General features: G+C 46.6%; 1 protein-coding gene across 5 annotated transcripts in view; it reads right to left on the bottom strand.

Annotated features, from left to right (window-relative positions):
* Positions 1-14,380, bottom strand: part of MCTP2 (multiple C2 and transmembrane domain containing 2) — a 263,087-nt gene that overhangs the window by 171,033 nt on the left and 77,674 nt on the right. For all 5 annotated transcript variants that reach the window (XM_055555682.1, XM_055555681.1, XM_055555683.1 and 2 more), the window contains exons 3-4: positions 11,999-12,061; positions 10,757-10,865 (exon numbers count right to left, since the gene is read on the bottom strand). In XM_055555682.1, the coding sequence (XP_055411657.1) occupies positions 10,757-10,865; positions 11,999-12,061 (172 nt within the window). The remainder of the gene's footprint in view (positions 1-10,756; positions 10,866-11,998; positions 12,062-14,380) is intronic.

A 14,380-nucleotide genomic window follows, 5' to 3' on the forward strand; every position in this document is an offset into this window, starting at 1 on the left:
GGGATTTCCTAGGTAAGAAGAGTGGAGTGGGTTGCCTTTTCCTTCGGCAGGGAACCTTCTCGACCCAGGGATCAAACCCACATCTCCTGAATTGGTTAAGTGGATTCTTCACCACCGAGCCACCTGGGAAGCCCGTGAGGATACAGTGTCAGCAAGAAAAACCTCCAGAGAAGAGCTTAGTTGTGAGAATCCCTTAAGGGCTATGGGCAGGGAGGGCTTCCAGGTGGTCTGGTGGTAAAAAAAAAACCCACCTGCCAATGCAAGAGACATGAGGATGCGGGTTCAATCCCTGGGTAGGGAAGACCCCCTGGAGGAGAGCACAGCAACCCACTGCAGTCTTCTTGCCTGGAGAATCCCACGGACAGAGGAGCCGGGTAGGCTACAGTCCATGGGGTTGCAAAGAGTTGGACACAACCGAGCTACTAACACACACTAAGGGCTGTGGGGACACAGACGGCCGACCAATGCCGGCCTGTATCTTAGTGGAAAGGGGGGAAAGCGAAGTCTGTCCCTGGTGAAGTCCTGGCAGGCTACCAAAACCCACCAAGTGGAGGAAATGTAACTGCTATCTGGATTTCAGGATGGGCGCTTGCATCATTCCGGTTTCAAGTTTGCTGCTGAATGTGCCTCTTTCTGAAGAAGCTGGCCAGATGTGTCTTGGTTCCTCCCACTCAAACATACCAATGAGGGCTCGCCACCTGGTGTTCAGAGGAGGGACTCCAATGCGAAGCAAAGCCCTAACTTATGCAAAATAAAAAGAACTCGCTGTGACCTTTCGATACAGTCCACCTGTGACATGGTGCTGGCACCAGAACAAGACCACACATCCACAGGAACCAAAGAGAAGTCCAAGAAGCAGACCCTCGTGTGGCCTGCATCTTAATACCCAACCAAAAGGTGGCCACCAAACCATTAGGGAAAGGAAAATTTAGTTCTGGTTAACTAAATAGCCATTTGGCAAGAAGTAAAACTAAGTCCTGACTCTGGGCCAGAAATCAAAATAAACCTGATACAAAGAGATAAGTGGGAAAATGGAAAAACCAGACAGAAAAGAGAATAAATATAGGTAATTGCATATTTCTCCCAAGGGAGAAAAAGCCTTTCAAGGTATGAAAACCAAGGATGAAACTCCACAGAATAAAATTGTGAGACTGGAAAAGATGTTTGCAACAAAACTTTGTAAACAAAATTAAAAGGCAAGTGACAAGTTAGAAAAATATCTGTGAACATATCCAAAAACCACAGGAATTAGTCACAGAGATGGATGGAATTGGTTGTGTACAAAAGAGAAGCAAATCTCTCTTAAACAAATACATCTCAGGGACCAAATTTCTTCACACAAACTGAAACAGAACCAAGACGATACTTCTCTCTCAAAATTAACAGAGGTAATCTACACAGCGTACGTGAGAAATGGGAAGTGCATAAATTGCATGCCCCTGGTGGGTGAGCCAAACAGGAGAGTTTCTCAAGAGCGAACTGGCAATTCTGTACAGAGAACCTCGAAATGTTCAGATCATGTGACCAAAACTATCCACTTTGCTGCAATAAATGACCTGCAAAGATCCGGTCTGACACACAGCAATGTGTACTGTAGCATTATTACTACTTACTTAAAATCTGGAATGACAGCCTAATCGTGAATATTAACTAAACAAAGAAGTGTGTACTATTAAGTGTTTAATTTCTTTTCAAAGTAAAAAATTTATATAATACAGAAAAACATATGGGAGAAAACAATAACAAATAATCAAGTTATTTGAAGCCAGATCCTATTTTACTTTAGAACTCAATTTTTTTTAAAAAAAATCAGGTCAGTGGAGAAGATTCAGTGAAACATTCCAACACCAAGGTTTTCCATGTTGGTTGCTATGAAACTTGAAGGATATTTTCTGAGTCAAATTTAAGATGAAGAAAATAAAATCATCAATCCACAATGGAGTTCTCACTCAAATACTGCACCACTAGAAACTAGTGTCTCTTTAAATCCTCTTTCACATCAGCAAGAAAGCAGGAACTGGTCTTAGAAGACACCCTGAACCGTCCGTCTGCCCTGCTGGCAGCAGGCAGGGCATCGAGGGGTACAAAATCTAAAGAGAAAAGCAAAAGGTATGCAAAAAGAAGGTCAAATTATCGAGAAACTGGGGAGAAACGCCATAATAACACTGGCAGCAATGCCACAAGTCACTGCCTTTCTCAGAGGGAAACAGAAATTAAACCCAAAGAGAAATAACTAGAACCAGACACAGCAACCGTCATGGCTCATGGTCCCACACATGGGTCACGTCAACCCCCCGCAGCCACTGTGCACGGCTGCGTCAGCCCCATCACGCACCCCCACAAGCCCACCCACCAAGTTCAGCCCCACAGTCATGGCTGGATGGTGTCTGAGCTGGTTTCCAAACTCAGATGGTCAGTGCCCAGAGTCCATCACTCTGAACTGCTTTCCGGTGCCCCCAACACTTTCCATCCTAGCACAAAAAGGTCACTTTTGTTGGACACCACTGGGTATAGAGAAGAGACTGCTGAGGGGCTGGTCCAAGCCAACAGAGCTGCCCGGAGGCAGAGGGATGAAGCCTCAGGGTACCCCATTCACAGCACACCTGCTGGGATGCTCCGCGGTACATGACACAGAGTTCTAGAAGCACCCCATCTATTCCCTAATCACATCTGCAATGAGGAGCATGTTTCTCTTCAGGTCAAATACAAGAGCATCCTTTCCTTTTTAAAGAAGAAACGCAGAATCATAAAAATAAAAATCAGCCTACAGATCCATTGGAAAGACTGATACTGAAGCTGAAGCTTCAATACTTTGGCCACCAGATGGGAAAAGCCAACTCATTGGAAAAGACCCCAATGCTGGGAAAGATTGGGGATAGGAGGAAAGGGGGGCAACAGAGGATGAGATGGTTGGATGGCATCACCAACTGAATGGACCTGAGTTTGAGCAAACTCTGGGAGATAGTGAAAGACAGGGAAGGCTGGTATGCTACAGTCCATGTGGTTGCAAAGAGTTATACAACTTAGCAACTGAATGACCACAACTGATAAACTGCAAGAGATAAACTGAATTCAAATAGGAGGTAACCAAATGATTTGTCACCAAATAAGAGGTGACATTTGAACATTTTAGTAGCAGTTTAGTAATTTATTAAACCCCTTTTGCAAGGCCAACGTTTCACACTAGTGGGAGATCTTCCAATGCTCTCTTCCTATGATCTACAAAAGTACTTGATCCTGCTCTAAAAAAACAAACAAAATAGAACTGGCCTCGTCAACCTAACCTGCATATAACTGTTTGCTGGATGAATGAATGAGTCATGAATTTTCACTGCCTGAAATTCACAGCAAGAAGATGACCATGAGCCTTCAGCCCTACGACTGTACGACCCAGTGATGCCACGAGCCCTGAGCCGCAATGGCCTTTTCCTTCCCGTTTGCAATACTGCAAAATAGCCACCAGAGGGCACCAGCAACCTAATACGCTGCTGCTGCTGCTAGTTCACAGCAAGGATACTATGTAACTAACTGCTTTCACATCAATGAAAGGAAAAGGATTTCACTTGCAAGGGCTGTTACTTTTCAGGTATTAATGCTCCAGGATGTAAACATGGAGGGGAGCATGTTCCAAAGACAAGAGGCCGGCCCATGTGACATGGTGTTCGTGCCAGGCCTAGGAAACACGGCTGCTGGCATTAGCAATGTCAGTTTGAGGACACCAAAATATGTTCCTGCTCACATTACTTTTCATGGGAAACTGAGCCAGGGTTCAGCTCTTACTGTCTATCAACCAAACTATGAAGCAGTCAGACTTAAAATGAATTGATCCTATCACATTTCCTTCTGCTTTACCAATCTCAAAATTATAGACCCCCTAAGAGTTATTACCACAGGGGCTTGTTCCTCTGGTGGCTCAGTGGTAAAGAATCCACCTGCCAATACAGGAGACACAGGTTCAATCCCTGGGTTGGAAAGATTCCCTGGAGAAGAAAATGGCAACCCACTCCCGTGTGCTTGCCTAGAAAATCTAATGGACAGAAGAGTCTGGTGGGCTACAGTCCTAGGGTCGCAGAAGAGCTGGATATGACTTAGTGACTAAGCACCACCAACAAAGAGTTACCAGACAATGACTCAGAGAACTTAAAGTGGGTGTCTGGTTAGGTCAAAGACAATACAATCTGTAGAACCTCCTCCCCCTCAAAAAAAAAAAAAAGAATATAAATGGAAAATATAAAAAAAGAGTAAAAGAAAGAAGATGGGAGGAGGAAGAGGCGTAGAAGGGCAGAGCAAAGGAAAAATCAATGTCAGAAAAGGAGGGAAGCTGGGACCGACAGACAGGCGACAGGGAGTAACCAGGACAGGGCAGAGAGCGAAGACGGGCTGAGGCTGCTCCTCAGAGACGGCTCAGGGAGGTGGGCTCAAGGCGGCGCCGAGGCCTGTGACAGCGTCCGAGAGAGGCTCAGCCCCAGGAAGACCACTGGGGCAACACAGGCTGCCCAGGGTCGGGGGAAAGGTGGCCTGACTAGCACGGAACTCGCCCACAGGGGGCCAGGTGGAGACAGATTCGAAGGACCGCGTGTCAGGGAGTGGAAGAGACATTCCTGAGGAAAATACGCTGTAAGAGGCAATTTCCTCAACGTGGCCACACTTGAAGAGCGACCACCTCAAAACCTGTCAGTGCTCCATGATACGACCCTTACGTCCAAGGGGACTCACGGACAGACAGGCAGGTCCATGACAGCGAGGAGACTAGTCACTCACTAACTCCAGTTCTCTTTAATGAGCTCTGGGTTCTGCTGGGTTTCCTCAGTGTACACACACACACACACACACACACACACTACACACACTATACACACACACACCCCCCGCACACACACACAGATGCCACACACACACCACAAACACACGTACCCCACACACACACCCCACACCCCCCCACACACACACCCCACACACACACACACCACACACACTCACACCCCCCACACACACACCCCACACACACACACAGATGCCACACACACACCACAAACACACGTACCGCACACACACACCCCACACACCACACACACACACCACACACACATACCACACATACACACACACACACCACACACACACATACACCTACATCCCACACCCCTTATCTATATATTCTGTACGAGGAATAGAGTTGTTGACAGCTGAAGCCCCTGGGATGTTCCGGGTGGTGACTACATAACAGTGCATGCCTGACACCATTGCTAAGCCTGGGCATCGTTCAGAGTTAGCAACCTCCTAGTATAACAAACTTTATCCAGAAAAATCTCAAAATCCCACCTTGATCTACTTAACAAACCAGCCCTGTGCCTGGGACAGAGAAGTAAGAAATTTAGATAAAGTGTTCACAGCATTCTTTACACCAGGGAAGGCCTGTTCCTGGGAGGCTCCCCTCACTGTTTCTGGATGGGCCCAGTGACCAAGGGTCCAGTCCTCAATCATAAATGCTGAAGGGAAATATCCTTTCCTGAGAGAAATATGATATTTCACTTTACTGTGAAAATATACCAGTGAAAATGTACAGGGCAGGGGAGGGGGGGCAAGACTTTTTACCGCTCAACATCTCTAGACTTCTCTGCAGTATTACATGTCACCTTACTGAGATGCTTTCTAGACCCTTCATTTGAAAACATGAGCTTCACAACTTGGATCACACCTTCTCAACAGCTCATACCTCCTTATTTTAAATAAAGATGTACTTTGCTACTCTGAAGAACAGTTTCTTCAAGGGAACTATCCAAAATCAGATCAGAATATTCTGGATCAAGGTCAACAAATTTTGGACAAGGATCAAATCCAGCCTAGTGTACAGCTGCATTGGAAAACAGTTATGTCCACTGATTTACACAGTCTATGGCTGCGTGCATGCATGCACGCTAAGCTGCATCAACTCGTGTCTGACTTTGCAACTCCACGGACTGTAGCCCGCCAGGCTCCTCTGTCCATAGGATTCTCCAGGCAACAATACTGGAGTGCCCTCCTCCAGGGGATCTTCCCGACCCAGGGATCAAACCCACGTCTCTTACATCTCCTGTACTGGCGGGCGGGTTCTTTACCACCAGTACCACCTGGGAAGCCACTATGTCATACACACTTCTTGTTCTCAAATCTCCCAACTACATTTTAGGACAAGCTGCATCGTGCCCATTCTGCAGATGGGTAAATTCCATTTCCGAGTGAGTGAGTTGCCATAGGAAATCACAAGCCAGGAAGTGGACTGTCACGCCCCAGTCCTCTTCTTGACCCCCAGAGCCACCCACTCTGCCAAGACCCGCCACAGCCACTGCCTCCCTGCAAGGCCCCGATGAAGTCTCTGTACCTCAATCACCTGAACTAGGACTCCTGCTAAATGGGTTGAAGCTGGTTTTAAAATGATATATATGTCTCTTCTTTTTCTTTTCTGGACTTATCACCAGGTCCCATGTCTTGAAGGCCAGAACTTAAGTTGGATTTCCCTAATGAAGAACTAAAATGCTTTAGAAGCATTGTGTGTATAAACCACCAGTCTGGCCATGGGGGTGCAAAGAATTGGACACAACTGAGCAACGCAACACATGGCACTGCAGGACATATGAAGATCAATAAAGTGGTCACGCCGCTAATGCAGCACCAATGTTAACAGGGAGGATCAACCATTCATCCCACTAAGGTCTGTAGAGGTAAAACATTCATAGCACTGAGATGACAAGGAGCTTGTGTCTGTGAAGAACATAAAAGACTAGATAGAAGTTCCATTTGAACAGATCTTGAAGGACATTTAGTATCGAAACATTCAGCTACTGATCTTATATCCAAAAAATCAGAGACCATGGGATCAGTTCAGTTCAGTTCAGTTCAGTCGCTCACTTGTGTCCAACTCTTTGCGACCCCATGAACTGCAGCACGCCAGGCTTCCCTGTCCTTCACCAACTCCCAGAGTTTACTCAAACTCAAGTCCATCTTGGTGATGCCATCCAACCATCTCATCCTCTGTCATCCCCTTCTCCTCCTGCCTTCAATCTTTCCCAGCATCAGGGTCTTTTCCAATGAGTCAGTTCTTCACAACAGGTGGCCAAAGTATTGGAGTTTCAGCTTCAGCATCAGTCCTTCCAATGAATATTCAGGACTGATTTCCTTTAGGATGGACTGGCGGGATCTCCTTGCAGTCCAAGGGATACAGAATACATAGTGTAAATTTCGGCACATCACAATGCTCTTTGTACCTAATTATGTTGATTAGGTGAATACCAAATTAAATTATGTTCAGAGAATACAAATTAAGTAAGAGAGCAAATGTATAATGAGGTCCAGCCCCAGGAAAAGAAAACGTTATGTCTAAGACAGGACTGAAACTCTCTGTACCAGGAGAAGCACACGTTTCTGCTCGCCTGCCTCGGCTCAGTGCCTGGAGCAGCGGTCCTCACAGCATGGTTCCTGGGCCAGCTGCATTGTGATTGCCTGGGAACCTGTTAGAACTGTAAGTTCTCAGACACCGCATCAGACATCCTCAATCAGAAACCTCTGCGGGTGGGCAATGCGTATTTTCACAAGTCCTCTAGGCTGCTCAGACATTCACTCAATTTTGGAAACTACTGGTCCAAATTTGGAAACTACTAAAATTCTGAGTTGGGCTCCATAGAAAACATTGTCAGACTGATTAGACATGTCAGACATGTGCCCTGCCTCCACACAAAGGCAGCAGGGCACAGGTGCAAAGAGTATGATCCCTGCAGAAATCAACAGTGGGCGTCCAGCGTGCCCTGATCACATACCTGTGAAAATCAAGCAGTAATGAATGCAGTCACAAACACTTTCTGGGAGGGGATGTTTTCTTAATGGATAATGATTAACCTTCCCAATAAATAAAAGAGACAGGAACAGTTACTACCGGTTATAAAAGACACAGGTGCGCTAGAACAGGTTATGACCTAGACTCCTTAGTAGGTATTTATCTTTGGATTATATTAGGTGTACAAAAGATAAAGCCAACCTGTCATCTGATGTTGAGCTCTGATGAAACCATAATGGCAGAGATGACTATGATGGGGTTAGAGCACAGACCACAGCCTCTCCTTTGGCCCCGAAGCAGTGAGGTGTGGAGTAGCTCTGCATAAACCTTATTGTTTCGGTCCTTTACTGACGCAGGCAATGGTTTCTCCATCATTTGCCAACTTTACTGAGCATCTATTGGGTGTCTGCTATAAGTGTACCAGGATGATACAGCAAGGCTGGTGTGGCCAGACCACTCACACAGATAAGGGATAAAACAGCGAGAACAGATGGCAAAACTGGAAAAGGGGGAGCTGGTCCTGGAAGAAGTCCAAGGTCTGGGCACATCTCCAAAGTGACAGACTTTTGGAGTGTTTCAAAAATTCAGAACAGGACATGTATTTTACAGGTTTACAGCACTTTCTTTCAAGTCAGGTTAAATGAACTCTCTGTGGAACATATTTCTAATCTCCAGATGAGTTGGCCCCAGTCAAGCTCTAAAATGATCACCATTTCATGGAAGCATCCCCCAGACACCATGGGTTCCCAAGAAGAGTTGGGATATTTGTGGGTGGGCAGTTACCTGACTCTGGTTTATGATCGTGTCCCTCAGATGTGATTCCAGGTACAAAATGCTATCTACCCCAAACCTTTCAAAATAACCTTAAGAGAGCTACCTAATACAGCACAGACATTTTATAATAAGAGTACACAATACCACTACCCAAGAAGTTGCACAATTGATAGATAAGAAATTATAACTTTGATAGAAACACTATTTCCCAACAAGGAGAAAATGAGATTTGTTCACTATTTTGAAATCCTGAGACATTACAATAAGAAAGAGCTAATTTTGTTTTAAGGAGAAGGCAATGGCACCCCACTCTAGTACTCTTGCCTGGAAAATCCCATGGACAGAGGAGCCTGGTGGGCTGCAGTCCATCGGGTCACTAAGAGTCGGACACGACTGTGCAACTTCACTTTCACTTTTCACTTTCACACATTGGAGAAGGAAATGGCAACCCACTCCAGTGTTCTTGCCTTGAGAATCCCAGGGACGGGGGAGCCTGGTGGGCAGCTGTCTATGGGGTCGCACAGAGTCGGATACGACTGAAGCGACTTAGCAGCAGTAGCAGCAGCAATTTTGTTTTAAAAAACTCCACCCTAAAAGATGGTAGTCAGCTAAGATCAGGTGGATGGAAGACACCACACTCCTAAACGGGAGCAGTAGAAAGAAAGTCACAGCACAAAAAGTTTCAGGGACAGAGGTGAGGCAAGAGGATAGGATGGCAGGAAAACCAGGGACGCTCCAAGCGTCGCAGCAACAGAGGCAGGAGGCAGAAAATGGCCCGAGCAAGTACCAGCGTGACTGGCTGGCACAGCACTCAGAGCAGCTGGGCGGACCAGCACTGCCCTGTTCCTCTGGGGCCGAGCCGTGATCAGCAAAGGCACTTGCAAGCAGGAATGGTGAGCATGGGCACGAAGGCAGAGAGGAAGGCCTTCCATGACAGGGGAGAACCAGGAGCTGCTGGTAACTGGGAGGGATGGGAAGGAGCTGGCCTCAAGGACTGGCTCTCCCTGTCCAGATGCACGTTCCACTGCTGCTCCGTGAAGACAGGACACGGTACCCCAGAACAGCATCTACAGATGGCAACAGGGACACATAAACAAAAAGAGGAGTGGAAATCACAGCAAGAGGACATCCAAGGGAGGAAGCGCCAAGCAGGAGATCTTTAATGTATACTTAACGCTCTCAAAGCTGACAGCAATATCCTATGCATGAAACAAACCGCTGTGTGCTCAGTCACTGCAGTCTCATCTGACTCTTTGCAACCCTACAGACTGGAGCCCGCCAGGCTCCTCTGTCCATGCGATTCTCCACCAAGAATACTGGAGCGGGTTGCCATGCCCTCCTCCACGGGATCTTCTCAACCCCGGCAGAGATCAAACCCGCATCTCCTGAGTCTCCTACACTGCAGGCAGATTCTTTACTGCTGAGCTACCAGGGAAGCCCAAAACAAACATAGACTGTTCTAAAAAATTTTTTAAAAAGACAACTCAAAAGATGAACAGAATAGCACTATGGTCATAACAATTAATGAGAAAATGAGTGAGCTGGAAGGCCCAGCTAAGGACTTCTTCCTGGAAAAAAAAAAGTAATGGTAATAATGAGAAAGAAAGGTAAGAGACAGAGAAGACAGACAGAAGGGTGACCCTTCCCTCTTTTCATAGCTGTTCCAAAACAAGAGTAGAGAGGAACCAGCAAATATTGGAGAGACTAGCAAAATCCCAAAGAAAGACACAAAATTCTTTAGAATAAAAAGACTGTACCTTCTAGACAAAATAAATGAAAAAAGATAACAAAGGAAAAACAGATATATCCTTCTCCAGGGGGATCTTCCTGACCCAGGGATCGAACCTACATCTCCTACATTGCAGGTGGATTCTTTACCACTGAGCTACCAGGGAAGCCCCATAAAGCACTTATAGCGATGTTTCCTTCTACAACTTTATGTGGTTATTCATATTTGATGATGATTATTAATTTAATCAGAGAAAAGGACAGTAAGATTTTATGTGTTTCAATAACTCACTGCAAATACCTTGATACTTGGAGAAATTTAGATTGAGAGCTCCAGTCTACCACCAGCCGTGCTGAGACAGAAAAGGCTGACTCGCAGGCTTGACAGAGGGTAGAGAGGAAGAGGTCCCCAGGTTACCGACAGCGCACAGGGCCAGGCCTTACCACAGCGATCCCGGACCACCAGGTTCCGACCTTCCTTCAGGTGGATGGTGAGGAGGTAGGCAAAAGGGCTGGGCAGGTTACTCAAGCCATCGCCAGCTTCCCTGAGACCCTGCACAGATGGAGAAGTAAGTGAAGTCAGTTGTCTTAGGCCCGAGAAACAGAATGTGGAAATGCTTCTTCATTTAAGCAAAAAGGATGCTTGCGATCATGGCAAATCTTCTAGCATCATCCTCCACCCCAACCTACTTCAGTGCTTACCCTGTTCTTTATCTTTCTCCCAGAGGGATTCTATGAGAATTCATGACAAGAGTTTTGCAATATTAACTTTTCAAGAAGTATTAATAGATAAGTTGCATGCTGACAACTGACATCCCCTTAAACTCACTCATGTCCTGTAGGATCCTTGATCCTACAGCTTCTGGTGGAGCATCTAGAGAGGATGCAGCACGCAGAGGTCCAGCCATGGGGTGGGCTCCCAGGGGCCTGGTCCACACCTCCAAGCTCAGATGTGGGATGTCTCCCTCCTCTTCTCCCCTTGCCCACCACCCCCCACCAGTTCACGTGTAATAGAAAGATTCTAGTTCACGACGACTCAGATGACAGCCTCCTGATCCATGGCCACTAACACATGTCCCTCCCTGGGTCCCCACAGGAGACACCTCCTCTCTGGGCCATATTTTTCTTTCACACCCTGAGCCCCATTATAGTGCTTCCTACACTTAAACACACAGTCCAACCTATCCCAAGTTCCCTTCCCTCTCCAGGAACACAGCAACTTCTATAAGCCATTATATCAAATCCGAGTCTGTTTCTGAATATTTACTAACTGAATCCAATTCAGGTTTTGAAAAGAGCAAAGGTGTGTCTTTTGGAAGAAAACGTACAGATAAAATGATGTGTTGTTCACTTATTTGACTTTCAATTAATCGATCTGTGGCTAAGTCACTCTCAACCCGCCTTCTTTTCAAAGTTTCTCGGTCCACATTTCAAAGCACTTCAAAATGGCTTTGTCTCCTGCACCATCTCCCTCATTCTCATGGCTCTGTATTTTTAGAAGAATCTATTCCACTCTGACAAATCAATAGACACTGAATTCATCTTTTCCAGCCACAATTTGCAGGGCCTGTCTTTGTGGGTGACTACAGTTTCACATCCTTTAGAAATAAAAAGAGGCAAAGATCCAAACATTTGATAGGAAATATTTATAGTACTTAGTGTTTGTTTTTAAGGAATGTCACTTACAGATTGCTCTTCGAAATGTTGAGATGTCAGAGCAGCATTCAGATCACCACTTCCACAGAGCTTCTGTCAACAAGAAGAAAAAAAAGAATAACAACCCTGCTTTAAAAAAGCAAAAGAATATCCACCCACAAGGATTCCCCTTATCAGGTCTTTCCCTTTGAAGCTGCCATTTGCATACTCAGTTTCAGATGTGCGGGCTGCCTTCCAGAGCGTGTGGTGAGTCTTGGCAGTAAAAAGCTGACTCACTGGAGTCCATGAGGCTGCAGCCTCTGCCCTCTTAGTCACTGATCAGAGTGTAAATAAGGCCGATTCTAATCTCCTGTGGGGCAGCCAGCACATCTGTAGTTCACACAAGTCATCAGTGTGCCAGCAGCTTTGTCCCAGGGGAGGACCAAGGGCCATCCTGCCAGGTCCCTCCATCAGGGACCTGCCTAGATCCCGGCCATAAAGGAGAAAAGGGTAGAACAGGTACCAGAGACCTGAGCTCATCAGTCAGGTAGGACCCATTTCAAACGTGATCAGAAAGACCTTCCTCCAACCATAACCTCATGAACAAGAACCAATAAGGAAATGCAAATTCTCTACAAATGATCTCAGATGGGGAGGTGTCTATATTTCACAATTTAAATATGCCTCCAATAACCAGAAAATGATGCCACAGGGCAATGACGTGAGTATGGCTCAGCAGTAAGTATGGGACACAGTAGACATCTGCACTCTTATCAGGTTTTTCTGTACAAGTGTGAGGTCCCCAGGAGCTCTGGGATTCTATGAAGGTTCTGGGCTCGATGTGAGGCTAGATGCCTACACGAAAAGGCACAGACAGTGGAAGGGAAATGGGCAAAAGGCCTCCCAGCACTTGGGGTGTGTCCCCATTTGTTGGACCCATTGGCTGGGGCTCATTTCCTGTGGGAAAACATGAGATTTCTCCCTCCAAACAAGGCTGACCTGTCCATCACCAACTCTCTGAAGTTGTAGGTAAATTTACACACAGGCAGCAGTCCTGCAGAGATGGCTCAGATGACCCTGAAGCTGGTGACCCTGAAGGGGTGAAGGTGAGGACCAGATGCACTGTGGTCATTGATCCTTGGCACAGCAGGCTCAATTCAGAGAGCCTGCCTGGATGGAAGGCAGACTGGCTCCAGGACACTGCCTCTCTCTCTCCCTCTCTTTCGAGTGGAGCTTAGGCAAGCAGAACCTGGATTCTAGAGCAAAAGGGCATTTCTTCAGATGTTCTGAGGGCCAACCAAGGGCTGCAAACCCTTGTGTCCACCCCCTGTACACGCACTGACACCACCAAGTGCTACAGGAATGAGCCCCGATCACAAGTCACGTGGGGCCTCGTAAGCCTGCACCAGCGAGCACAGGGGCGCTCCTACAGATGTCTGCACCTGAGCGTCGCCCTCACCAGCGAGCACAGGGGTGCTCCTACAGATGTCTGCACCTGACCTTCTCCCATCACATCTGCCTCTTCTCCCAGTCTTAGTCAAATGTCCCTCAACTGCGAATATATTTCATTCAGGACCCAGGGTCATGGCAGGCACTTGGACCTTGCTCTAAGGACCCTAGCACTTCCATCACTGGAAGCCCCAGCTGTGGAAGGACCATGACCACCCATCTCTCCCAGTGTGAGCTTGACCCCGGTAGCAGACAAGAAAAGGAGCAGCTGGGCCTCCGGTCACCTCTCATCTAGTTGGTTAACATCTACTTGTGTTACATGTAAAATGACACCCAGGATAGTGAGACAGGACAGCCTGCAGGCTGCTTTATGAGGACGATCAATATTTGAAACTCAACTCTCTCAAGTTCAAAAGATGTCTCCTCATGCCTTTTACACTATGGCATTCCCCCACGGTCATCTCCTGGAAGATCAGCAATTCTTCCTCTACCTGATCTGCAAAACCAAAAATGGCCCGATCAGGTCTTCATGTGCAGAACCAACAAGTAACATCTGCTGTGTGATCACCCCATTAGTGTCTCCAGTTTCGTGAAACAAATCAACACCCCACTGAATCAATCCTATCTGAAGGCAATTCTGCAAAAACCACTGGCTCTGGGACCAGAATTCCTATTTACAGTGAGTGGTTATGAACTGAGTAACAGAGGGCCCAGTATCTTCCACGACCAAACAGGAGAGAGAATGTTCCCTAAGAAGCAGCATTCCTCAACCAGCACACCTACACACTCTCCCAAGAGAGGCCTCCCTGCACTTAATGGTAACTGATGCAGTGACAGCTAATGATAACGCTCATGGAGTGATAAATGAGCCCACATCATCACCATCATTTACATACTATCAGAAACGATCACGGGGCTTTCCTTCAAATACACGATAAGTCTTCTGCTTAGAATAACATGGAAATTAAATGTGAAGAATGACAT

This window comes from Bubalus kerabau, chromosome 19 (assembly GCF_029407905.1).
Source record: "Bubalus kerabau isolate K-KA32 ecotype Philippines breed swamp buffalo chromosome 19, PCC_UOA_SB_1v2, whole genome shotgun sequence".
Taxonomy (NCBI): Eukaryota; Metazoa; Chordata; class Mammalia; order Artiodactyla; family Bovidae; genus Bubalus; species Bubalus kerabau.